At 31.7% G+C, this 27277-nt stretch overlaps 1 protein-coding gene across 1 annotated transcript; it reads left to right on the top strand.

Moving 5' to 3' along the window:
* Positions 1–24341: 24341 nt before the first annotated feature.
* On the top strand, positions 24342–27002 carry CLV2 (Leucine-rich repeat (LRR) family protein). Its single transcript, XM_086428802.1, has one exon. The coding sequence runs from the start codon at positions 24570–24572 to the stop codon at positions 26805–26807; it is 2238 nt and encodes a 745-aa protein (XP_086284928.1). The 5' UTR covers positions 24342–24569; the 3' UTR covers positions 26808–27002.
* Positions 27003–27277: the final 275 nt, after the last annotated feature.

The raw sequence follows: 27277 nt of genomic DNA, 5'->3' as shown, positions 1-27277 counted from the left end.
AAGAATCTACGAAGTGGTATAGGAATGGAAACCTTGTGAGGAAATAAGAGGAGCTGGTCCCCAAATGTCTGACTAGACAATAGTGGAGCATTGGAAACATAATTAATAGTGAATGCTAACTTATGAATTTTTCCAAGTTGTCAAGATGAACATATAAAAAAAGTTATATTTTGATGTAATACATGTAGTTTATTTTGAGAAAGGATGAAGCTCACGTTGCGATTTGCAGAATGCCCAAAACGGTTGTGCCAAGTCTCTAAGGATACTCATTCTCCAATAAGTGCATCGTGGGAGAATGAGGTTTTTCAAATGGTACGCGATACAATCCATCTTTATTCTTGCCATGAAGAAGGATCCTCCCAAAGCATCGATCCTTGACAAAGAAATTGACAGCAGAAAATTCACAATAGACATCATTATCTTTGGTTAGTTGTCTGATGGAAAAAAGATTCTTTGTAATGTGTGGCACGTGAAAGATCTCATGAAGTTTTAAGGAAGAATGAGGAGTTTTTAAAATAGAGGAACCAATATGACAAATTTGCAAATCTGTTCCATTACCAACACGCATTTGGTCATTCCCTTGATTCAGAATGAATGGAAAGATTTCCTAGACTTGCAGTGACATGGTTGGTAGCTCCCGAGTCAGGGTACCAAGCGGGATCGATGAGAGTGGTAGAATGGCCACCATGGTTGGTAGCAAGAGCCTGTGAAGAATTTTATGATTGCGCAACATAGTCATAATGGTTGTAGCAATTAATAGCCGAATGGTTTAACCGACCACATATTTGGCAGGCAACACGTTGGAACTGTGGGGTTTGGCATAGTACTTTAGAGAGGATGGGCGGACTTTGAGATCTGATGTTGTTTGTATGATGGGGGCCATTTGAGTGGCGACCTCAGCCACTACCACGCCCACGAAAAGTAGGGATTTCAATTTTTAGAGCCACGATGTGAGAAATTTGCTAATGGTGACAAAGTTTCCAAGTGTTGAATGTGAGCTTGTTCTAGCCATAATTCATGGCTAAGAAGATAACCATGTAGATCATCAAAATCGATGAGATCACATTCAACCCTTTGTCAGGTATACAACATAAACTCTTCGTCAGGTATCTTGTGACCAGCCGTATTAAGGTGATCAACTATGATCTTAATCTTTTGAAGATAATCAAAGATTAGGAGTGATCTTTTACGAATTATTTGAAGTTGTAGACGAAGTTGCATCAATCTAGTCCAAGATTGAGATGAGATTTGTTTCTGCCAGTTTTATATAAGCCAACTGAGGAGAAGGAGATCTTTCAATAGTTTCCAAAATCCTAAAAGTGAAATCCCCTCAAAATTGTGAAGAAAGAGAGTTTAAATACAATTTTCTATTTACTGAAAACATTTTCAGTCCATCCATGGAGTAATTCGTCTGCTCGATTGCCTGATCACCATTTGATCAATCTGCATGATCGATTTGAGCTTAGAGAACCTTGGCAGAACTTTTTCCCAAGTTGAATGATCAAAAAGGAAATTGATGGGCTGAATTTTTTAATTAAGATTGACCTTATTGATAGGATCATCTGATCGATCGCTTATAAGGGCATTTCGACCAATTAGATGGTTACGATCGATTGATTGAATTTCTACTCTTATGACAAGTTCACAACCTTTTTACCTTATCCAAATATTATGAAACTAATCTCTCAAGCACATAAAAACTAAGTCACTTACCATCCTAGATTAGTCTGCCAACCATGTCCATGATCATGGGCCAACCACGATCTCCAACATGGTTAGAGACACGAAAAGATAAAATACTAAAAATTACATAAAATGACACTTTGGGTGATATTGAACTTCACCAACAAAACATTTCCTTTCATATATTTGAAAGTACGAAGTCTTTAAAATCATAGATCTTTATACCCCGATCAATGGGCGATGACCCATCATTTTAGGCCCATATTGCTCTTTATTTTATTTTTTCTCATTTTGTCTTGTGGGCCTAAATACAGTTTTCTTTATTAATTTGGTGGTCTAAATACGTAAACGCAACTTTCCTAAACTTTAAGAATCACAAATTTAAAGAGTTGGACCACATGGCTACTCAAGATGCACGGATTTAGGCTCATTATCTCCTTTTCATTTTCCCCAATACACAATGGGCTTTTAAATCTCCCAATCCAGCCCACTATGTGACAAAAACAGTAAAACCCGTTTGCAAACCTCATGTCCAAATGTAATACCCAAAATTGAAATTTTCAAAAATAAAAATAAAAATTGTGGGCCTCTATTTTTCCAATGTCAATGCTCAAATGAAGCACATTAGGGTTCAACTTGAAGCCACATTCCATATCACTCAAAACAAGCTCAATCCCCTTATGCCATGTGAGTGATAGAGTTAATGACTTCCACCCATCTAAATTCAAAGTTGGATCATATATTTTTCAACTTTGGCTCATCATAGCAATACTCAAAAGTCAACTTTGTGTAGGACAACTCTCTATCCCAACCCATCGACCAAAGAGCTTTATATGTGAGAGAGGTTGTAGGTAACTAAGATCATAATAACCTCGATAGGCTTGCCAGCTAAAACACTAAAAAAGTTACCCCCCCTTTTTTTTACTAGCCATCTATTTTCATATAAAATGCAATTGTTTGAAGCTTCAAAACTACACTAGACTTGCATAGAATCCATGTTTGGGCTCAAAGTTTGGCCCAAAAATGGAAGGCCTGCTTAAACTCAACAATAGTTGAATAGACACAAGTTTATTATTATTACATGATTTTCTGCATATGGTAGTCGTCAATACTACATGCATTGTGTTGTTCATATCATCTTAAACTTACCAGTTGCACACACCTCATGTCCCTTATCATGAGTTGGAAGAGTTCCTCACATGGTCTATGAGCATTTACAAAATAAGTGCCTTAGATTGGAGTTTGAAAATGTGTACTACAATGCAAGAAAATGTGATCAAATTACACCCCAGGTTTATATACATCCCAAGGTCATGATACCCAGGCGATGTAGGACTATCTCTTACAGTAACAAAGCGGATATCATTAACTTTCCTCTGAACCCTCTATTGAATAAAGTGGGTTCACCTATATGTGCTTAATCCGAGCATGAAAAACGGGGTTGGATGCAAGGGAGAGGACTGAAATGTTATCACACCATAAGATGGGTGGAGCTGAAAGAGGGATGCGTAAATCACGCAAAAGAGTTTGGATGCAACAGAACTCAACAGCTATATGCGCAAGAGACCTATATTCAGCCTATGTGAAGGATATAGTAGTAGTAGGTTGCTTTTTTGTCACTCCAAGAAATAAGGCCCAAGGAAGTTGCAATTGCCAGAGGTGGAGGGTCTATCACCAGTATCTCAATGCCCAATCAGTGGCTGAGCTCAGAACTTGATTCCAAGAGTGGAAGATCCTTTAACATAATTAAAATTCGCTTCAAATGTGTGAAATCAGGAACAAAACGATTATGCATGTGTTGACATGCGGGATTAACGGCAAATGACAAATTAGGCCGTGTGAGAATAAGATATTAGAGAGCACTTATCACAACTTGTTTTTTTAGGCACATGGACAGTCGTGGACCTCGAGGAGATGAAATTATAAAAAGTATAAATAATAATGCATATAGTTTTTTTTATTTATAATAGAAGTCTTATAATATGTTCTTATGGGAAAAAAAGAATTTGGGTTAGAGATTTATAGGACAGAGCTATCTATTGCATCTTTTTCTTTTTTTTTTATACAGAAGCTCCCTTACTTTATCAAGTTTGTTACATAAGAAACCCTATCTTATGAACTTGTCTAAATTTAGTAAGATTTCAAATCTTACTAACAATCGTTGGGCCTACATAGATTATCACATTGGCAATCCAACATCACAACCTTCTAGATTTCATAAAAAAAATTCAAACTCAAAAATAAAATAAAAAAGCTTTTAAACTTGATCCGAGGTGTTGAAAATGGACAGCTACCAAACTTCTAAATTTAAAATTAAAATTCAATTGTGAAATTTATCTTTTTTTATTTTGTTCAAAGTTAGAATTTTATCTTATACAACCCTATGGCACCAGATCATGCTTTTGGATGCCACATATTGAAGTGGTTGAGAAACTTGACTTATTTAACAAATTTTGAAGTAGGAGTAACATCATTATAAATGATTAAATACCCATAGTACCCTAATTCTTTTAATCAAATATTCATTATATCCTTTTCATATTTTTCAAGAATAAATGTTGAGAGGAAAGAGAGGATATAATAGGTTTTAATTTAAAGAGCTAAGTGTATAACATGTATTGAATCTTTTTCAAAAGATATGGGTCCCACTCCAAGGTTTATTGAGTAACAAACTTAAAAAAGTAAGGGAGTTTTTGTAATAAAAATACAACAGATAGGTCTGTCCTATAAATATATGTTGTTTTTTTCCCAAGATTTTATATATTAAAATATGAGAAAGTCTAGTCTTACTAAGATTTCAACTCTAACTAAGGCCCATTGAGCTCACCTTGCAGTGAAAAAAAAAGTGATCTAATCCCACAAAGATGTAGAGGAAAAAAATTCCATTAACTTAAAAAGTTAAAAGGTTATTTTTCACTGTTAAATTTTAATATTTGATTAGGGAATTTGATGGGGTTTAGTAGCTGCTAATTTTTGAAACCTTGGATCAAGCCAATTTGTTTTTTTTTTTTTTAATGTTTTTTTTTTTATTCGAGTTTTTCCATGAACTCTAGAAGGCTGTGGTGTTGAATTCTGAATTCGATAATCCATTTGATCTCTATAACCCTTAGTAACATTTTAAATCTTACTAAGTTAGTGAGAAAAGGTTCTTTTAAAAATATTTGTGGGGGTTAAACACCTCAGACCTTGTTCATAACACAGATTAAATATATATAAATATTTTTTAAAATTTTTTGTAGGGACATGGCCCCCCTGGTCTCAATGTGTGGTTCTACCCCTGCACATGGAAACCTATATGGTTTTCAATTAAGCATGGAAGTTTGATATAGTATAACTATTGCATTAATGGATTGTGAAAAAGAAAAAGAAAAAATAAAAAATAAAAAAGCCAATTCCATCATGACAAACTTCAATTCCAAGAAAGTGATGAAGGGGGCCAAAGTCTTTCATCTCAAAGGTTGAACTTATGTGACCAATAAACTTTGAAATGTAGAAGCAATCACTACTAGTGATGATGAGATCATCAACATAGATGAGAACAATGATGATTGTCCGTGCATAAAGATGTCTCTGAAAAAAACATGAACAAATATAAAATTAAAAATTTACTTTAGATTGAAAAGTAAAGCCTATCTACTGAGGATTGAGGGAGTAATATCCCAAATTTTAGAAAACCAAAGAAAAAAATGGTATGATTTTGAAGAAAAATTAAATTTTATAAAAAAAATAATTAATACTGATTAAAACTAAGAAATATTTGCAATTTAAGAAAATGTAGGGAGAATGAATCCACCAAAATATTCTAATTAAATATAATCTTAATATTCAAGTTCTTGATAGATAACTCAAATCAAGAATCCAACTAAGGATTTTGACTCAGAATATTTTTCATTAAAACACTTGTGAAATAGATCTAATAAATTGACCAAAATCTCCTTTCTTTAAAATATTTTATTTTACAATCATCATCCATCACGACAAGCATGTATGATGGATAAAGAGAAATAATTGAAGAATACTTAGGATTCAAGGTTATTGAAGAAAAATTTATTAAAACCTTTAAAAACACATGCAAGAAAAATAATACTAGAATTAAGCCTAACAAATTTAATTGGACTTCATCAATCTCCCTAGAATGGGAGATTAGCCAAAATTGATCATGGAGACACAATAGTAAAAATAAATAAATACTTATCTCTATTATTGATGAACACCTTGAAATCTTTGAATGAAATCTTTATCGTCTTTCAAAATTAAAGTAAAAGTAAAAAATAAAATAAAACCTAAAGCCAAAAGATGAAGAGGGGAGATAAATAGGTTAAAAGAAGATAAAGAGCTCAAAACTAAGGAGTTAAAGTCCTTTTATAAAGAGAAATTAGGGTTGCTTTGGTAACATATTTGTGCACCAAAAACTAGGATTTAAAATATTATGGATTTTGTCCAAAATCTAAGTGATCCGAATATAAATTTAGTTGATTTGATTTTATCAAGAATATTCAAATTAAAATATGGTTCATATATGGGTTGATGTCCCTTGACCCAAGTCAAATCTGGGTTAGATACGATTCTATCCCTTTATCCGTGAAAATGCGAATGATATATTACTTTGCCAATTGTATTTGTAGACACCCAAATTTGAGCGGGCCCTCGACGCAAAATGCCCCAAAAAATCAAAAAAATCGGAATGGGCTCCGAAGCCCAAACCTACCAAAAATCCAATAAATTTTGTCATCTTATTCTTAATAAACGGCCCAAGGCCTTTCACGTGGCCCACAGACCAAATCCCTTACCATCCTTCTAAACCCAACTCAACTCAATCTAACATAAGTCCAAATCCATTATCCAAGCCTATTCAACTCGACCCAAACCCATTCCTATTCAACCAACAACCTAAGCCCAACCAAACATTCTACCCAAGCCCAAATCATTCAACCCAAACCCAATTCTCTACCCAAGCCCAACATCACAACCAATCACCTAATATGACACATGTCATTACCCCCTTCCACCTCCCTCATCCAATCAACCAACCAACTCCATTACTTCCCTCCAAAAATTAATTCAACCCATAACTCTACCCTAACCTATCCTATCCATTCTCTCAAATCAAACACTTATAACCTATCACCCTCCCCTAATCTACTCCCATCATTTCCTACAAAACCCATCTCTACAACCTACACCTACACCCATCCTCTCAAATCAAACACTCCTCCTTTCCCATCAACTCATCTCCACCCTTCATTTCCACCCACTTTGACACATGTCATCATCTCCCTCACCCTCCCAAAATATCATCAACCACCCTCTTAAATCCTCTATTCTCTTAAATCAAACACCACTTAATCACAACCACCAATTAATTACCCCATTTAAACAATCTCATCCTCTCAACCACTCTCATCAATTCCCCTCACCAAACACTCAACCTAAATGGGTTGGGTTGGATCCAACCCATTTAGGTTGTAAACAACCCATTTAACCCCCCTTCCCTAAATACCCTCCAACCTCCATCAAATTACACCCACCCTTCTCTTAAACCCCATACCATTCTATCACTTCTCAATCCTTCACCCCATTATACCCCTAAAATAACCCTCCAACTTCTATAAAAATCCACCCATTCTCCCCTTATACCAATTAATGAAAATTTGACAAAAATCCTCTAAAAAAACCAACTCTCTACTCTACTCTACTCTCAACACCCAACTCTCAACTCTCAACTCTCAACCTTCTCTCAAACAAGTCAAGCAAGGAAAAAGAAATCAAAGGAAGTCAAAGGAAGTCAAGGAAGGAACAAGGTGGGTTTGGACCAAGAACACCCCCCTCAACTTCCCTCTTCTACTTTCCTTTTCTCCACACATTTGCACACACCACTATGGTCTAAATCACCAAATGGCCCCTTTTTCATAAGGGTGCCCTCAATGATTTGGATCTGTATCGAAAGCCCCTCACACTTGAGGGCACACATCAAATGTTTTTTTTATTTTTATTTTCTTTATTTAAAAAAAAAACCGAATCTGAGGTTACCACATTACGTGGATGGAGTAGGGTGCCTAACACCTTCCCTACTCCATAAATGGACCCCCTTACCTTGAATCAAGGTTGGACCAAATATGCTCTATCCATATGTGGTCATCAAATGTCTAAATGACATGTTTTTCAAAAAATACAAATTCGGGTGACCATTCACACCCAATCCGCATTTGAATGGTGGCGACTCCAAAACACCCCAAAGTGGAGGGATATTTTAAAACATTGAAAATCCCATGTCCACAGTATTGTTATATTTTTAAATAATCTTTCATCAACCAACAATGGTTAAGTGTAGTGGTCAAAGCCTCTATTCAAAATGGGGAGGTCTCGAGTTCAATTCACTAGTTACTCACACTTTAGTAATTTTATTTAAAAAAATCTTAAATGATTTGATATTATTCGATCCAATCGACCTAAATCAATAAATTCTATCGAATCTGAATATGATTTTAAAGAAAGTAAAATGGTTCGGATAAGTTCTTATCTAGTATGATCAGAGTCAGATTCGGATTCAGATATGAATTCAAATAAAAAAGTCAAAAATGAATATTGACATACCATATCCGGCCCGAACCTGACCCGTTTTAAGTTGTGGCGCCCCGCCAAACGCTAACACAAATCCCCATGTCAGATTTTGAGGTACTAGGTGACACCTCGAAATTTCGGCATGGTCTCCTCTGTTTATGCTAGCATTTCAAGGCGTTCAACCTGCACCTGATAAACGACATACAATCCTGCATATATATACAAAATATAATACTAGCGGAAGTCTATATACGTTTAATAACGTAAGAAATATCAGAGTGCAAAGAAGAAGTTTATATACATGATTATACAGGAATTCTTCACTCTAACAAAATTCCTAATGCTCAAAATCAAAATCTATATTACTTTCATACAAATCGACACCACTAGGGGTAATAACCCCAATACTCATCAGGTAATGGACTCTGGTTGTCTCTGACCTACCAGATGGTCCTCACTAGCTGGTTCTATGCCCGCATCGCTAACTGCAGACTCTGAAGCTAAAAAAAATAGAAAGGAACGGGTAAGTAACAATGGTTACCCAGTAAGGAAACAAACAATTTCTGCCAATAACCCATTCTAGCATTAACGAATAAGCATACTAAATCATTTTAACAATATAAAATTTTATAAAATAAAGTACGATTAACTGGTACATATAGCCAGGGATGAGCAACTAAACATTTTAAAACTCACATTACATCAATCAACAGTACTCACAATAACATTATCTTTTTATACAAATCTAATTGATCAAATGGAAACATTAAACATACATTTCATTTTTTATATCAAAATAAGACAATAAATACATAATACACAATGGTGGAGTATTAGAATTAGAGAGTTGGGATTCACGACTGGATCGCTCCCAGTCAGGACATGATGTTACAATTCTTCTCTGGCTTTTAGTTCCTGATTTTGTGGTCGGTCGCTGCACTTACTATGCTTGGTTGACTATTTATCCGGCTCAGGCTGACCGTTTGACGTGATCATAAGCAATGAGTCTCTTTTTGATATGTCAAAATGTTCGATTACTATAGATTGTTAGTGATCACTGACTAATCATCTTCATCTATGCCTATCAGGCGTGCATGTGATTCCCAAATATACAAACCATTCGTATACGACCACCTTTACATTACAAGTTCACTGGTAAAGATAGAGAGGAATAATCCGGATTCCAGTTGTGACTCCACTCTCATACGCGTCCCATACCACGTATAAGCTTGGTGGTCCCTACCGTACATCCCAGGATAGTACACCACTCCGGATGATATGACGCACTATCCCTTCAGACATTTACAAACTCTTTAACAGCTCACAAAATAGTTACATATATATATATATATATATATATATTATTTTCATTTGAAAATAAAAGAGAAATTAATAATACAAGGTTGAGAATGGACATCCAGTTTCCTACCATGCAAGTGTAGCCACCCGGCCTAAAATAAATAACATAACGGAAAGGTAAACAGCGCTTTGTGCTAACAGAAATTTAAATAAACATGCAACCAACAATATTATCCCTGGATATCTGTTTATCAACCTACACACAACACAACAACATAAAATGCAGACATCACCCCTCGGGTGTGACTCTGACATTTTATCGTTTCATACCCTTTTTTCTTGTTTCTGATTTTTACAATTTTCAATCTCTTCAATAAAATATCTATTTTCTGATATTCATCAACTCAATATGAGTTCATTGAATATTAAATCACATTTTTCAACTATAAAATTTATTTCTATCAACAATATTGAAAAGAATACAAATTTTATATCAAAACGGGGTCCGAGCAGTGCGCAAGACCCAATTTATGGAAATAACCCGTTAAAATATTCTACCCACATATAATTTGTTAAAAATACAATTAAACATATCAAACATGCAATTTCTAACGTGAATTTTTGAAATAACAAAAGAATTTTATATTTTGGAAATACATCCAAATTTTTTTCGATAAAATCCTAAATGCAATTTTCACAATCTACGACTACTAATAGAAATTGAGAGTTCCTTACTATCTCTAGGCGAAAGGATCGAAGCGTGTGCACGAAAATCGAGGTGATCGATATGGAAATCGAGATGGATCGAACTTTGAAATGGCTGATTTTCAAAAACGGCCCAATGATTTCGAAGATCTTGATGTGGTCGTCCTTTCTCCTTTCTACGGCGGAGGACGGTTTGACCCCGAAACAGATGAAATCCGAGGTTAAAATTACAAAATCTCTGTATATGTATACGGCTGATTTTTGACGATATGGGGTGAAAGAGAAGATGAAATGAATGGATCTTGGGTGAATTTTATAGATGTCAAAATGAATGAATCTTGGATGAGTTTTATAAATGAATGGATCTTTTTCCCTTCTGCGGCGGTCGTCGACGGTGGACCGTTTGTCGTAGATCTACGATTGAAATTCGAAGAAAAAAATGATTTTTTTTTTCGTTTAATTTTCGTTGACTGTATTTTGATGGGTTGAGGAGGATGAAGTGTATATAAAAAAATTTAAAATTTTATTTATATAAAATTTGGGATGAATTTGGTATTTTGTCAATTGTTTTGATTGACGATAACTTGACCTTCTGGATTTCAAAATTGACAAATGAATACTCTATTTCGTCTAATTTTTTGTTCCGAATCTAATGGTCCAGTCAATTTCTACAAATTCTATCTCTAACAAAAATTTGCATTTTTGGCCTGAGGTGACCCCTAAAATTGATATCTTTTTCATTTTTGACGATAATTCAATTTTTTGATCTCCAAAAATGATAAATAAATGGTCCATCTTCAATAATTTTTCGTTACAAATCCAGTGGTGTACTCGAATCTTTATAATTCTTAATCTAGTAAAAATTCACTATTTTGACCTGGTCCGACTCGGTAATCGAGGATTTTGTAACTTTTATATTTGGACTCGCATTTGAGCATGTTTACAGGATAAAGTATGTTTTTCAATCATTTTGAATCCAATGGTGATGTCAGATTCCATTCAAAATGATCAGAAGCATCCTAAAATTTTACTCCTAAGTCCCACTTTCAAGATTTTCTTAAAATTTCACTATTTTTTTTCGAGATACGAATTGAAAATTTGGGGTTCTACATAAGCCCTATCCAAAACATTTGAATTGTCTCTCCTTTATGAAAGATTAATATTTTCTCATCTCAATTAGAGTTCCAACCTTACTTACCTTATTTCATTTTATTAACCGAGTCATAAATTGTGTCAAAAATGGTGAAACATGATAGATTTGGAGTCTTTGACTTATTGCATATTTTTGACCATTAAAAAGTTTAAATTAGTCTTTCTTCATAAAATACGACTTTGTTCTCATTTGTATCAATTTTTAGTCGCAATGAGTAACAAATTATGAGTAAAATGGTATGATGTAGCTTATTTAGAGTGAAAGAAAACTTGATTCTATTAATCTGGGACCATCAAATCTCTTGGATCATGCTTTGACTTTGGCTTTTCACTTTAAATTTTGACTATGGTCTCCATTTTTTGATTAGTCAATTTCTATCTATTTAACTTACAAGAAATGAACATATAATTAGACGCTCAAAATCTATGAAAATATATGCAATTAGTTAATAAAATGTAACTTATGATAAATTAATTATTATGCATGATTTCATGAAAAAAAAATCTTAGTTCTAGATTAGAAAATACAGCTAAGTGTTCTATAAGACAATGTGAAAATACACACTATTAGGCACTTAACAGTGATGAATTCCTTAAAGTGTCGAATGAAGGGTACAGAATCAACATGAGAGCTTGTGAATCCCATCCCTAAATGTAATTAGTGAATTTCTAAAAACCAAGCTCGAGGGGTTTATTTGAGACCATAGAAAGACTTGTGTAGTTTTCATACATAGTTAGAAAATTTTGAAATCTTCAACGGTAGGTGATTGAATCATGTAGATGTCTTCTTGAAGAATATCATGCAAAAAAGCATTCAAGACGTCCAATTGATAAAAAGACCAACCATGATGAATAGTCAATATGAAGTTATTCGAATTGTAGCTTGTTTTACAATAGGAATAAATGTCTCAAAGTAATCGAGACCCTCTTATTGATGAAATCCTTTAACCATTAATCAGGCTTTAAACTTTGAAATGGTACTTGGTTTGGTAAATCCAATAACTAATTGTTATCCTCCCTCTGCACTCCTCTCTATCCTTTAACCCAAAACAATAAGGTTGATTGGGGTTGTTCCTAACTTGAATCCTTAGGTAGTTGGGAGTCTCAACTCCCAACTATGGAGTACAACTTTTGCCAACCAGTCCTAAGAGTAACACAAAAATCAATATTTAAAGAATGAGGAAAAGAGAGAAAAATTAAGGGAAAAAAAACTCAATTTTGAGTTATTTTTCTCTTGTTCATACCATAGGGATAATGGATCAAGGCCCATCCTCTCAAGTGGCAGGTGGTTATAGTTCCATCAAGTTTACTTGAGAATAAGAAGATAATGAGGAAATGAGAATTTTAAGGCTTGAAATCCATTAAATGACAATGAAATAAAAGAACTACAAAATGAAAAATAAATTAAACACTTACAGAGAAAAGACTTAGAACTCTAGCAAGAAAATTTAATAAAATGGCCTTTAGTTACAGTTTTATAAAATTTTCCCCCACTAGGAGTTCTTTAAGACCTCTCTCACTTTTTTGTTAGGAGAGCCAAAACAAAAATCCCCTCTAGTAACCAGGCACCCCTATGTATAGAATTAGAGGAGAGATTACAGAAAAATACAAAATTTTCCTTTAAATGAAGTTTTGCCAACAAATTTTTTTTTTTTTTAACTTTTGATTTTTGTTACTACTCCTTTATTATTCACTTCCCTTATAATTTTCTTGTTTGTACTCAACTTGTTGGCCAAATTTGTTGTTTATTTCAGATATCAAATGAAATGGGACCAAGACATTATACAACACCCACTAATCAATAATGAGTACTGTTGGAAAAAAATCTGCATTTTTTATCCAGATTTTTGTGACCAAGCAGGGATATTTGAACTACGATTCAAGTGGGTCCCATTAATTTTTTGGGGCTGGACCACTTGGAAACTTATTCATCTCATTGAAGAGAATAGTTTCATGTATTAAGTTGTCAAAAATCCATTATGGGTGAATGACAAATCGACTCCTAAGAACCCCTATTAGCCATGGTTTGTTGTATGTGGTTTATAAGATTATTGAGTTTATAAGAGAAACTTTTTAGTCCCACATCGGATAGTTATCTTTCTTCATCTTTCTTCTTCTCCATCACCACTACCACTATCACCATAACTACTATCACATTCATCATCTTCGTCGTCGTCGCCAACCATTGCCATTTCCCTCTATCTTTATCTTTCTTCTTCTTCGTTTACTTCTTCTTTATCTTTCTCTTCCTCCTCCCTCCACCTTAACCTTCTCTTTCTCCCTCTCCTCTCCTTATTTTCTTCTTATTGTCTTCTTTCTTCTGCCCTAACCTTGTTTCTCTCTTTATCTCTGTTCTTCTTCTTCCCCATTCTCATCTTCTTGTTTTTCTTCGTATGACTTTTTCTAAATGAAATCAAACAATGGAATCTAGTTTCCCGATCTTACCCATTTTCTACCACTATTTTTCCATGAAAAGTAACTTCCATGCAATCAAACATATCCTTAATGGAAATGTTGGATTTAATAATCATTGGGTATAGAGGGATAGTGGGGTTAGAAAAGGCAATTTGATTAAAATAAGTTGATGAAGAGTTTGAAGAAAATGATGAATTTGAAAAAATAATTGGTTGTGATGGAGAAATTAAAGGGGATGAAGGGATATAAATAGTCTCACATGGTACAGTTGTTCTCCCTGCTATGGTTCTTCCTCTTAATCCTTAATCCTTCCAACCTCAAAATAGTGAGCTTGATTGGGGTTGCTCTTGACTTTGAACTCATCTTGTTCAGTTACTTTCAACTATGGGGTATTAATTCTTCTAACTAATCCAAGAGCAACACCAACACCAATAATAATAGGGAAGGAAAAAAAAAGATAAAGAAACAAGGGAAAATAAGAGCTCATGCTTGAGTTATTTTCTCTTGTTCTTACCATAGGGATGATGGATCAAGATCCATCATTTCAAGTTGAAGGGTGGTTGTGTCTCCATTAAGTTTTGCATGGAAAATAAGAGAAAGAAAAATATAAGAAATGGGGGGACGGGGTTTAAGACTTGAAATTCATTAAATTATAGGAAAATTGAAGGAGCTACAAAATTTAAATTAACTACTTACAAAGAAAATGAGCTTAGAAATCTAGTACGAAAAATCCAATTAAAATGGGTCTTGATTACAAGCTGATAGAATTCTTGCTCCAAAAGCTTTCGCACTCTTTCACTCTTTAGGGAGAACAAAAAAAAATGAACCATTATAATCATGTCAAAAATACAAAATTGTCCCTGGAAGTTAATTTTGTTTAGATAGTGAATGATGTTCACTATCCTAAGTGAGTAGTCATTCGCTATCTGTCAGCATACTTATTTTTTTCTTCTTCTTACGAGTCTTTTTCTTTTTGATTCCTATTGATAAATCTTTGTGCTTCATTGATCTTGCTTGTACTCCACTTTTTGGCAAAATGTGTGTATTTCAGACACTAGGTAGAGTATGACCATGACAACATACAATAGTAAAATGGCTAGTTGGTGATGATGGGACTAATGCTAGGAGATGAAGAGTTTAAAAAGGAAAAAAAAAGAATAGATGGAGAAGGTAAGGTCTTAAAAGCGATGAAAGTAAAGAGAGAAATAAAAAATGTAAAGAATTACCTTTTGGATGGGAAGTAACAATGAGTGATGATGATGAAAATTAGAATGGGAATGAGTTTTTATCAAAGACAACGTATCGTAACTAGTAAATACGATCTATTGATATGTCCAAGTAACAATAACCCTTTGATTGAAGACAATAGTCAATGAAGACATTTTTTGCTACGATAAGCGAGCTTTTCATAAAGGTAAGAGAGAAACCATGGGTAGAAAATACATCTAAAAGTACGAAAATATAAAACATGAAGCCTGATGTTGTCTTTGACAATATGCCCATATGATATTATTGAGTATTATAAAACTTGTTTAAAAGTTAAATGGGTTTATCAACAACTGAGTATTGCACACGATGAAATATCCAATTATGAAAGAAAATCTTTGAATGGTCCTCACCATTACTCATTCCCTATAGTAGCTTTTATCACAATTAAACATAAAAAAATATTTTTTTACAAGGCATATTATCCTGATCTCGGCTCTTAATAAGTCATAAAACTTTGTCTTCATCAAATAATAGATTTTGAATAATGTAAAGTTTTTCCCTTAAGCATTTGAACTCCTCTATATAGGTAAACATAAATAAAGTATACAATCCTTTTACAACAAATTTGAATCTTTTATTGTAATTCAATCTACTCAATTTTTTATTTTGAATAAAGTGATTTTTAAGCATATCCCATACATCTTTTGAGTTAGTGTAACCAACAAGATCAATGAATGCTTTTACTGATAGTTGAGAACAATAAATACATGACTAATTGATACATTTGTTTCTATTTAAGAAAATTGAAACTGGGGGTGGGATTACTTAAGAAAAATATGAATCAATTAAAGAAGTAGGAATTAATAGTGGTGTTATTGACAATGAGTCATTGATAAAACTTTATACATTGTAACCATTTAGCATGAGTAGAAATTGACATTTCCATAATATATAATTCTTTTCAATAAGTTTGATGTAGATCAAATTGATGAAGTTGGTAAGTCTTTCTTGTAGAAAATGATGAAATTAATATGATGGAGGTTTAATAAAGATAAAAATTTAAAAGAAGAACACTTGCTCTAATACAATAAACCTTTAGAGTGAACAAAAACTTATCTCTTTCTCTTAAGATCAATAATTAACTATATTTTCTATTTATACAATATATGTTAATAAACGTTTGTAGATAATGTATTTCTTAACAAGACTAAATAGAGAGTAATCCCAAATCAAAATAGTGTAAAGAAGTTTAGATTTTAAGGACTTTAAAATTAGTAGGACTAATATGATCATGTATAAAAAATTTACATTAGTGACACACATATAAGGGAATGTATGATAAAAAGTGATTATCGAGAAATACCTTCGAAGTATGTATTTTCATTATCTTGAATCTATTATGTATAATTAATATTAGAAAAACTAGAGAAGATACACCCATAAAACTTAAGTTGAACTTTTAAAATGAAATTAAGCTTCTATATTATTATATGATCAACGTTTATCAATCGAATTAATAGTAAGACGCATTATTCTTTGAGGTATTATATAATGTAATGAAAAGGAAAAGGGAACATATAAATAGTAAATCATAAAATGTATTTTTGATTTGATTTAATTTTTTTAAATAAATTATATTAAGTCTAATATTATATATATATATTTTTTTAGGAGTAATTATCAACCTAATTTTTTTTTCTCTTAGTTATTATAATTTAAAATAAAAATCAATCTCATTTCATATTTTTCAATGGTGAGATTAAACAAGAACATACATTATTCTTTTTTTTTATAAACCAATTTACTCTTTAGATTAATTTTTTAAAATAAATTATTTGTCTAAAAATCATACTTACTAAAAAGTTTAAGATTAAAATTAGATTTTTTTAAACATTGTGATTACATGAATTTTTCTGGGATTTATTTTGAAATAATAAAGAACAACCCTAATTTAATTAAATATATCAAAATAAAATCTAATCTAATCAGATCTATTGAAACAAATTCTAATGATTTGTTTATAGAAGGGAAATTTTTTTTTTATAAACATGACCAAACTGGATAAATATTGTGAGATAATTTAAAAGAATTCCTTCTATACTTGTAAAAAAATTATCCTATAATAACAAATATCATAAGGAAAAATCTAGAAAAACCATATAAAATTCAAACAAATAAAGATATACCAAAATAAATTATATTATAAGAATAGTAGAATGAATCTTTTTAATAGAATGCGTTATAGTAAGTTTAACAAAAAAATATAATAACATTATATACAATAATACAAAAAAATAAAGAAGTTGTCACTTATATAATCTAAGTTGAATATTTAAAGTGAAGTTAAATCTCTAGATTGTTATGCGACCGAATTAATAGTAAAACATGTTATCCTTTATAGAATTGTATGATGTAGTGGAGAAGAGATGGGACAAGATAAAGAGTAAACCATAAAAATAAATTAAATAAACTTAATATTGTATTTTTGATAATTAGTTATTAATCCTAATTTTTGTAATTCAGTTATTATAATCTAATAAGAAAATCAATTTTATTTTACATTTTCCTGTTGATATCAAACAAGAATATATATTCTTTTTCTTATAAACTATTTTATTCTTAAGATTATTTTTTTTTCAAATAAATTATTATTTTTTAAATCATAAATATTAGAAGGATCTCAATGCAATGAATTGAATAAGATTAAATTTTTATTTTTCTTAATTAATTGTGGACATGAATGATTAAAAATTCTAATTTAATCAAATTTAATCAAATTTAACAAAATAAATTCAATTATCATAATCTAATCAAATTTATTAAAATAAACTTTAATCTAATAAAATTTATCAAAATAAATGCAAATCTAATCCAAAATTATCTTATTCTAATTAAATTCAAAAGATCTTCTCTATATTACAATTTTAAATAAAGAAATCATCACCATAAAAAATAACAAATATAATTATTGTCATTTAAAAATGATGTGCAGATAATAGATTAAAAAAATATTAACAATATGAAAAATATTATAAAATTTTAAAAAAGTTGTAAGGAATATGAATGTGGACGTTTCACAAATTTTATCTATTTCTAATTAAAATCTTGTTATTTTCCTTATATGAATAGTAAAAGAAAATATTGATTAAATAATTTGTGATGTGATTTGTAGTTTTTGAATCAATAGATTAGATTTAATTTGGAATGTCTGATTTATTAAACAAACTTTGATTTGATGAAATAAAAAGAATGGCATCCATTCTTACTAGTTGAACTGAAAGATAATGACCTTTAAATTAGTAATCTTTCTAATAAAATCAATCAAGAATCAAATGTCCCACTCTATTTTAAATCTAATAACAAACATCAAATATAAGTAATCAAGAGCTAAATTCTTATTTTATTATAAATTTAACAATAAGAGGGGAAGAGGATGAAGAAGAACCCGATCAATTTCCTTTATTATTGATATGACCACGACCATGAATACAAAACTGTTGAATAGAAGTTTGATTGAAAGTAATAAAATTTCTTTGATTGGATATTTTATTCAGTGGTTTGAAAGCAAAAAGAGTAGTAGTAGAACCTTCAATAAATTCATTTGCATTAGATTCCTTATTTTTTTCTGTACATAATTATATAACTTGAAATTCTTCAAATGTGATTGGACTTGAATAAGTTTAAATAGTTATCTTAAATAGAGTATAATTAACTAGAAGCAAGAAGAATAGTAATAAATCCTTTAACAAATTCATTTTCATTAGATTATATATTTTTTCTTCAGATAATTATATAACATGAAATTCTTCAAATGTAATTGGATTTGAATAAGTTTAAATAGCTATCTTAAATGAAATATAATTAGTTGAAAGACCATTGAGTATATGAAGAATCGTATCTTCATCATCTACCACACATGCAGTAGTTGTTAGATTGCCTGAAAAGGATTTGATCTTTTATAAATAGTTGATGACGGAGAGAAATTTTTTTTATATATTATAATTAATTTTTTAATTGAAAAATGTGTAAACGTGAAAAAGCAGTAAAATATTTTTTCAATGTCATCTATGTCTGACGAGCTATGGGGAGATCAATGATATAAACAAAAATTCTATCGATTAATGTTGAATTTATCAAGTAGAGAACCTTTTTATCGAGCTTGGTCAATCCAAAAATTGAGATTGATATCTTGAGTTGAGTTTTCTTTGTCATTAATAGAACTAATAAGATTATGAATACAAAGAGTTGGTTGAAATAAAGATTTTCACAAAAAATATTTTTTTCAAATTTCTTAAAATTTTTCTCTTAAATTTTATGGCATGGGATCATGATTTTGGATGCTAAAAGTTCATACAACCAGGAAATTTCTTGAGTAAAGAATGTGTTATTCTTTAGTAGTTAACTAACTTAGTCATATTCCAAATTTTAATGTATATTTGAGATGCCCAATAATTTTTAACTAAAGGCATGCTCTTTGATTAGAGTCTACTAAGACAGACATGTTAAAATGACTTAAACTAAACATATCCAACCTTCAATCAAAAATCTTTTTTTATCTCTCAAAATATGCCATATTTCACACTCATCTTCTATTTTAATTTAAGTTGAATATTTAAAGTGAAACTAAACTTTTAAATTATTATGTGACCGAATTAATAGTATATAGAATTGTATAAAGGATTAAAATCATTTATCAGTAGTCACGGACCCGCAAGATTAAAATCTTATCTTGCAAGTCTTATTTGGGGAGAAGGGAATAATTGGTGCATGCAAGCTAGCTCAGATATCCTTGTAATAAAAAAAAAAAAAAATATATATATATATATATATATATATATATATATATATATATATATATAGGGTCAGGTTCAAACGACAACCATTTCAACACACATATAGACAACGTGTTTTGTCTTATATGGGCAAAAATGTTTGGAATGGGCTGATTTTTTGTGAGGATGATCTCTGTGGTAACGAGATCATCCTTGCCAAAAATCAGCTCATTATGAACTTCTAGACCGTCCAATTTTTGTTGAAAAATTATAGACCGTCCAATTTTTGTAAATCAATTTTGATGGGGTTACAAGTTTTGGAATGGGATGATATTTTTCCAGGATGATCCCCTCATCACAGAGATCATCCTCACAAAAAATCAGCTCATTCCAAACATTTTTTCCCATATAAGACAAATATGTTGTCTATATGTGTGTCGCAATGTGTGTTACAGGAACCCGACCCATATATATATATATATATATATATATATATATATATTATATATATATATATATAAAACGTAGTGAAGATGAGAGGAAAGAAAATAAAAACTAAATTATAAAAAGTGAATTGTATTTATTTTTAAATAAATTAAATTGACTTAATATTATATTTTTTTGGGATTAGTTATGAATCATAATTTTCCACTAAGTTATTATAATCTAACATGAAAATAAATTTTCTTTAGTATTTTTCATATTTAAATCAAACAAGTACATATTTTTTTTTTGTAATCTATTTTAAAATTTTTTTTTTAAAACAAATTATTTTCTTAAAAATCATACATGTGAGAAGGATCTCAATGCTCTGAATCAAAGAAGATTGAAATTTTATTTCTCTTAATTAATTATGATTATATGAATGATTAAAAATAATAAATAATAATCTTAATTTAATCAATTCTATCTAAACAAACTTTAATCTAATCAAATTTAATAAAATAAACTCAGCTATCCTAATTGAATCAAACTTATTAAAATAAACTTTAATCTAATAAAATCTATTAAAATAAACTCAAATTTAATCAAAATTATTCTAATTTAATCAAATCCAAAGGTTCTTCCCCATATTGCAATCCTAAATAAAGAAATTATCAGCATTAAAGATAAAAAATAATTTTTGTCCTTTAAAAATTGATGTACAGGTAATAGATTAGAAAAAATATCAAGAACATAAATAATATTATGAAATTTAAAATAGATGTGAAACATATGACGGTGGAGAATTCTCAAACGTTGCCTATTTTTAATTGAAATATTGTTATTTCCTTTATGTGAAGAGTAAAGAAAAATATTGGTTAGATCATTTGTGATGTGGTTTGTAATGCCTGAACTAGTAAATCAGGTTTGATTTGTAGTGCCTCTCATTAAATCAAGTTTAATTTGATGGAACAGAGTAAGTAGTAGTCATTGTTACTAATTGAGTAGGATGACAACAAACTTGAAATGATTAATATATTATATAGAAACAATTAAGAGCCAAATATCCTACTTTATTATAAATTTGACAATAAGAGAAAATCTAAGAAGAGGAAGAAGAACTAGATTGATTTCCTCTATTATTGGTATGACCACGATCATGACCATAAAACTATTGAATAATAGTTTGATTGGGACGATTGAATTTCTTTCGATTGGACATTTTTTTAAATTGATTTTTAAGAAAAAAGAGAAATAATATATGTTTTGATAGATTGTACTTGAAGAGTAATAATAATACAACCTGAAGTTCTTCAAATGTGATAGGACTTGAACGAGTTTGAATAATTGTCTTGAATGGATTTTAATTGTTTAAAAGACTATTGAATGTATGAATAATCGAATCTTCACTATCTACCACACATGCAACAATTGTTAGATTGTCTGAAAGGAATTTGATCTTCTATATATAATCAATGACAAAGTCTTTTTTATGTATTATAATTGAATTTTCAACTAAAGAATGTGAAAACATGAAAGAGAAGCAAAACATTTCTTCAAAATCATCTATGTCTCACAAGCTATGGAGAGATCAACAACATGAATAAGAATTCCATCGATTAATGTTGAATTGATAAGGTAGAAAACCTTTTAATCGAACTTGGTCCACTCTGAAAATTTTGGGATTGATTTTTTGAGTTAAGTTTCCTTTGTCATAAAGAATAAACTAAGGAGGAAACTTGATCCATCAACAAAACTAATATGATTATGAGCACGAAGAACTAGTAGAAATTAAGATTTTCAAAATAGATAATATATTTTTTTCAAATTTCTTGGAATTTTTTCCTCTACAACTCTGTAGCATGAGATTATAATTTTGGATGTTAGATGATGGTGCAGATTGAAAATTTCTTGAGTAAGAAAAGTGTTATTATTTTGTAACTTATTAACTTAGCCATACTCTACATTTTGATGTATATTTGAGGTGCCAATGGTTTCCAACTGAAGACATGTTCTTTGATCAAAGTTTACTAAAAAAGATAAGTTAAAATGACCTAAAACAATGTATCTCCATCCTTCAATCAAAAATCTTTTTTTTATCTCCCAAAATCAATCATATTTAATACTCATTGTGGAGGAATAAAATTTTCTCAAATCTAAATCGTTCATATGTATTATTAACATGCATCCCGAAGTGAATACATGATATCATTTGAAGAAGACTCTATTTTATTAGAAAAAAATCACAATTAAGAATATTCTTCCCCTTTTATGTAATTATTAATTTGGATAAGGGGTAATATGGTTAATTGTAATTTAAGTAGAATTAAAATTATTTTAAAGATTTTTTTTATTTAAAGGCCTTGAGGCCATTGTAAAAGAAGATGAGGAAGGGAAGAGAATGAGGTGAGGAGGAGATGTAATAACTCAGATTTATAGTGAAACGATTCCCTAAGCGTGTGGACGTAGGCACATTTGCCGAACTATGTAAAAATTGTGTTATTTATTTTTTCATGTTCTTTCTATTCTTTAAGGATTTAATAACGAAATTGTGATCGAGAACAATTTATCACAAAATCGACTTCTACAATTGGTGCCGTCTAATGACAAACAAAACAAGGGACATGACATACACATAGTGAGGATAGTAATAAGAATGGATCAAGGAACTACGAAAAATAATGGAGATCTTAATCAAAATTGGGGGATACTCCTATCATTTACAGATTTATAGTCTGTGGCGATTTTGATGAAGGGATAATCGTTGTATACTATGGGGGAAAGAATACCTAAAGATTGATATTGCAGCAACCATTAATGGTAGTTCTAGTTGTAGAGCACGTATAAAGAAAAAGGCAAAAGATTACTTGCAAAGGAAGCAAGCACGGCTTATCACCTAGAGAACTGTTCTCGCTAAGCCAACTTCATAAAATTTTTATGGGCAAGGATAAAATGAGTTGGCTTGATACTAATGACTCTCGACAACTGTAAGTTAGCACTCAACCCCTTATGTGATTTAGGTCAATCGAATTGAGCTAACTATCAAAAGATTAGGTTTGGGTGCTTAATTGTGCATCAAGCTTGACATATGTGGAACCATTCTTTTTATTTTTAAAAAGTAAATAACAAATAAATAAGGGTGAGTTGGTTCTACACATACGCATTAACTCTTGATGTGTATTGAAACCTATATTCTCAAAAGGGTAAAAAAGTTGGGGGTATTCACAAATTCAATAAAAAAGGAAAATATAAAAAATTCTTTTTAGGGTTTTTCTATTTAAAGGCCTTGAGGTCATTGTAAAAGAAGAGGGGGGAGAAGAGGAGAAAGGGAGGGAGACTGAGGTGAGGGGGTCGTGTAAAAAACTCAGATTTATAGTGAAATGACTCTCTGAACCCGTAAATATAGGCACGTTTGTTAAAACACGTAAAAGACCATTGTGTTGTTTATTTTTTCATATTCTTTCTATTATTTTAAGGGTTTAATAACGAAATTGTGATCGAGACCAATTTATCACAAAATCGACTTCTAAATTCATCTTTTACTTTAAAACCCCATTTCTTCTGAAGTTCAATTGGAAAACTAGAAGAAACTTGAATTTTAAACTAAAAAAATCAAAAAAAATTTCACAAGATTGAAGATGATAGTTGAACTTAATATTAAATAGGTTAAACATGATTTTCCCTTGAGATTGAAGTTCTTGAACATAGTATATTTTGGAAGAAAATGAAAGATTTTATTTAGAGATTGAAGATGACAACTTTGAATTCATTTACCACTAGTCTAATTTATCATGGTAATGTCATAAGTTTGAAAATAGTGGAGTATCTCAAATATTCACCAAAATATAGAGGGGTATATCTAAATCACTATTTCTTTCTCTTCGTCATCTTCAAAAAAAAAAAAAAAAAAAACTTTTGCTTCAAAAAAGCAGTGATCCCATACTAATGTATCTAAGAAACTTATCTTAAGTTGCTCTTCAAGAGGAGTTTCTATTGAACAAAACTCAGTCACTTCGGCTACTTAAAATTGTAAGAATAGCTTAGAGCCAATGAAAATAGTCCACATGGACAACTAAAGTTTAAACTCTAGAATAGAATTTATACAGAATCAAATTTCCTTCTTTAATGGCGATCTGAAAGATCGGGTTCTCTCCTGTCTCAGAAAAAGATTGAGAGAAAAAGTGAGAGTGAGAGTCTTGAAGTTTCTCTAATGGCCTTGATTTAACTTTTACAGGTTCTTCTTCTTCATCTCTCTCTCTGTCTCTCTTGTATAAATTTTCCCGATTACTGTTTAGGTTTTTTTTTTTTTTTCCCCCTTAGAGATCAAACTGTGATAATTTAAACTCTTTAATGGAAGAGAGATTATTTGCTGTTATTTCGATCTCTAAAGTCCCTAAATCACTTCGTTTATCAATCGATCTACTTATTTTTCTAATTCTACTACTATTATTCACTTTGATTTCTATCTCTGCAAATGGAGTAGAAGAAATGGATCTCGATTTTCATGTCGAAGACAGAGATTCTCTTCTGAAGTTCAGATCTTTGTTAAACGATCCGAAACCAAGCTTAGCAAGCTGGGTTGTTGGGTTCAAATGTAGTAATTGGACCGGAATTACATGTTCGAACCTGACCGGTCGAGTCATTTCGGTTGATCTTAAGGGTTTGAATTTGTCTGGACCGATTCATCCAAGTTTTTGCATGATTTCGATGCTACAAACCCTAATTCTATCTCAGAATAACTTCTCTGGTTCAATCCCTTCGTGTTTTGGAAAATTTCGGTTTGTGGAAACCCTAGATCTTGGAAACAATCGGTTTCAGGGAGTTGTTCCACTTGAATTGATGGAGCTTCGATCTCTGAAAGAGCTCATTTTAAAGGAAAACCAAGGTTTGGGAGGTTTGATTCCTGGATGGATTGGGAATTTCTCTTCTAATCTTCGGAAACTTGATCTTCGATCAAATTCGTTTCAAGGAGAGATTCCTGAAAGCTTGTTTTACCTAAAATCGTTGAATTATGTTGATTTTTCAAACAATTTTTTATCTGGAACTCTTCGCGATTTCAATCAAGAAATGGTTTTCATCGATCTCTCTTCAAACCAGTTTTCGGGAACTCTTCGTTGTTTCTCTGCTTCGGTTGAATCTCTCACCGTGCTTAACCTCGCTAACAACTCCATGGTTGGAGGGATACCTACTTGCATTTCTTCCCTTCGGAGTCTGTCAGAGCTCAACATCTCCTTCAATGAGTTGAAATATGGGATTTCTCCCAGATTGATCTTTTCGGACAAACTTCTTGTTTTGGATTTGAGTCACAATAGTCTCTCCGGTCCTCTCCCAAGTAGAATTGCAGAAACATCTGAGAAATCAGGGCTTGTTCTTCTCGATCTTTCTCACAACCAATTCACCGGTGAAATCCCCTTAGGGATTACAGAGTTGAAGAGCCTACAAGGTTTGTTTCTTTCTCACAATCACCTTACAGGAGAAATCCCAGCACGGATCGGAAATCTGACCTATTTACAAGCAATTGATCTCTCGGATAATTGGTTATCGGGTTCGATTCCATTGAACATTGTGGGGTGTTTTCAGTTACTTGAATTGAAGCTCAACAACAACAATCTATCAGGTGTTATTCAACCTGAACTAGATGCTTTGGATAGTTTAAAGATCTTGGATATCAGCAATAACAGATTCTCGGGCGAAATCCCACTCACACTAGCGGGTTGTAAGTCACTCGAGATTGTTGATCTCAGTTCCAACAATCTGACAGGGGAATTAAACGAAGCAATCCTGAAATGGTCCAACCTCAGATTTCTCTCACTTGCTCACAACAATTTTAATGGAGGTCTCCCCTATTGGTTATTCTCATTCGAACAAATGCAATCAATTGATCTCTCTTGCAACAATTTCTCCGGGTTCATACCAGATGGAAACTTCAACATCAGCTTAAGTTTCAACATTGGTGACAGAAGTTACAAACAATTCTCTGCTCTACAAATTCTAGAAATTAAGGTGTCTGTCGATCTCCTTGGAAATCATGAATTGGGTTTTGATTACAATCTCATATCTTCTGTTGGGATTGATTTATCAGATAATACTCTCCGTGGTGAGATTCCAGAGGGTTTGTTTGGATTACAGGGTTTGGAGTACCTGAATCTATCCTACAATTTTCTTGTGGGACAGATTCCAGCCAGATTAGAGAAAATGTGGTCTTTAAAGTCCTTGGATTTATCACATAATTTGTTGTCTGGTCATATCCCGATGAACATTTCTAGTCTTCAAGAACTAATGTTTTTGAATCTGTCTTACAACTGTTTGTCTGGGTTTGTGCCAAGGAAACAGAGGTTTTGGAAATTTCCAGGAGCATTTACTGGGAATCCGGATTTGTGTGTTGAGTTTTCAGGAAATGGGTGTCAGAAGGCGAGCTTTCCGGTCGCATCAGATAGGGTATTTGAAGAAATAAGGGATGAGGGATTGATTTCAGCTTGGGCGTTTGGAATAAGCGCTTTGGTCAGTTTCTATGTTAGTATGCTTGCCATCTTTTGCTATGCTCCAGTAAGAAATTACGTTCTCCAACCACTCAAGATGGATTTGTGACGTTCAAGTGTGCAATGGTCTAATAGATTGGGTTGGAAGTTTCTTAGAGAGATCGCACATGCTGATGACCCCCTCAAAGGGCCTGACTTTTTTCGCATTTGTTGTAACAAGATGGGGTAAATCACTATGTATCAGTGTTGCTGTAATTATGACCTGCGTCATGTGTGCTAATGAACACTTGTTAAGTTTCTCATAGTCTTCACTGGTTTTCTGAAATTTTGCAGTTGATGTTTTAAAACTACTTGAGACCAACTTCCAGATTCTTGAACATTTCTTTCCTTCATTATTCGTCAGGAATGAAGAAAATCTAGTAGTCCTACTTATAAAGAAAAATGAAATGGTTAAAGAAGGTTTAATACTTGAAATCTTTACGTTATAGAAACTTACACTGCATTTGGATAGAGCTTCTTGACGACTTCTGCTCCTGCTTCCAGTTAGTAAATGTTAGGATAGGTTTTTTGCTCTTGCGC

This window comes from Akebia trifoliata, chromosome 16 (assembly GCF_017979445.1).
Source record: "Akebia trifoliata isolate Shusen 1 chromosome 16, ASM1797944v1, whole genome shotgun sequence".
In the NCBI taxonomy this organism is placed as follows: Eukaryota; Viridiplantae; Streptophyta; class Magnoliopsida; order Ranunculales; family Lardizabalaceae; genus Akebia; species Akebia trifoliata.
Note: the sequence above shows the minus strand (reverse complement) of the source record. Positions and strands in the feature narration are given on the sequence as shown.

Excerpts from the sequence above, each read along its gene's own strand:
- CLV2 (XM_086428802.1), top strand. The coding sequence starts at position 24,570 with ATGGAAGAGAGATTATTTGCTGTTATTTCGATCTCTAAAGTCCCTAAA.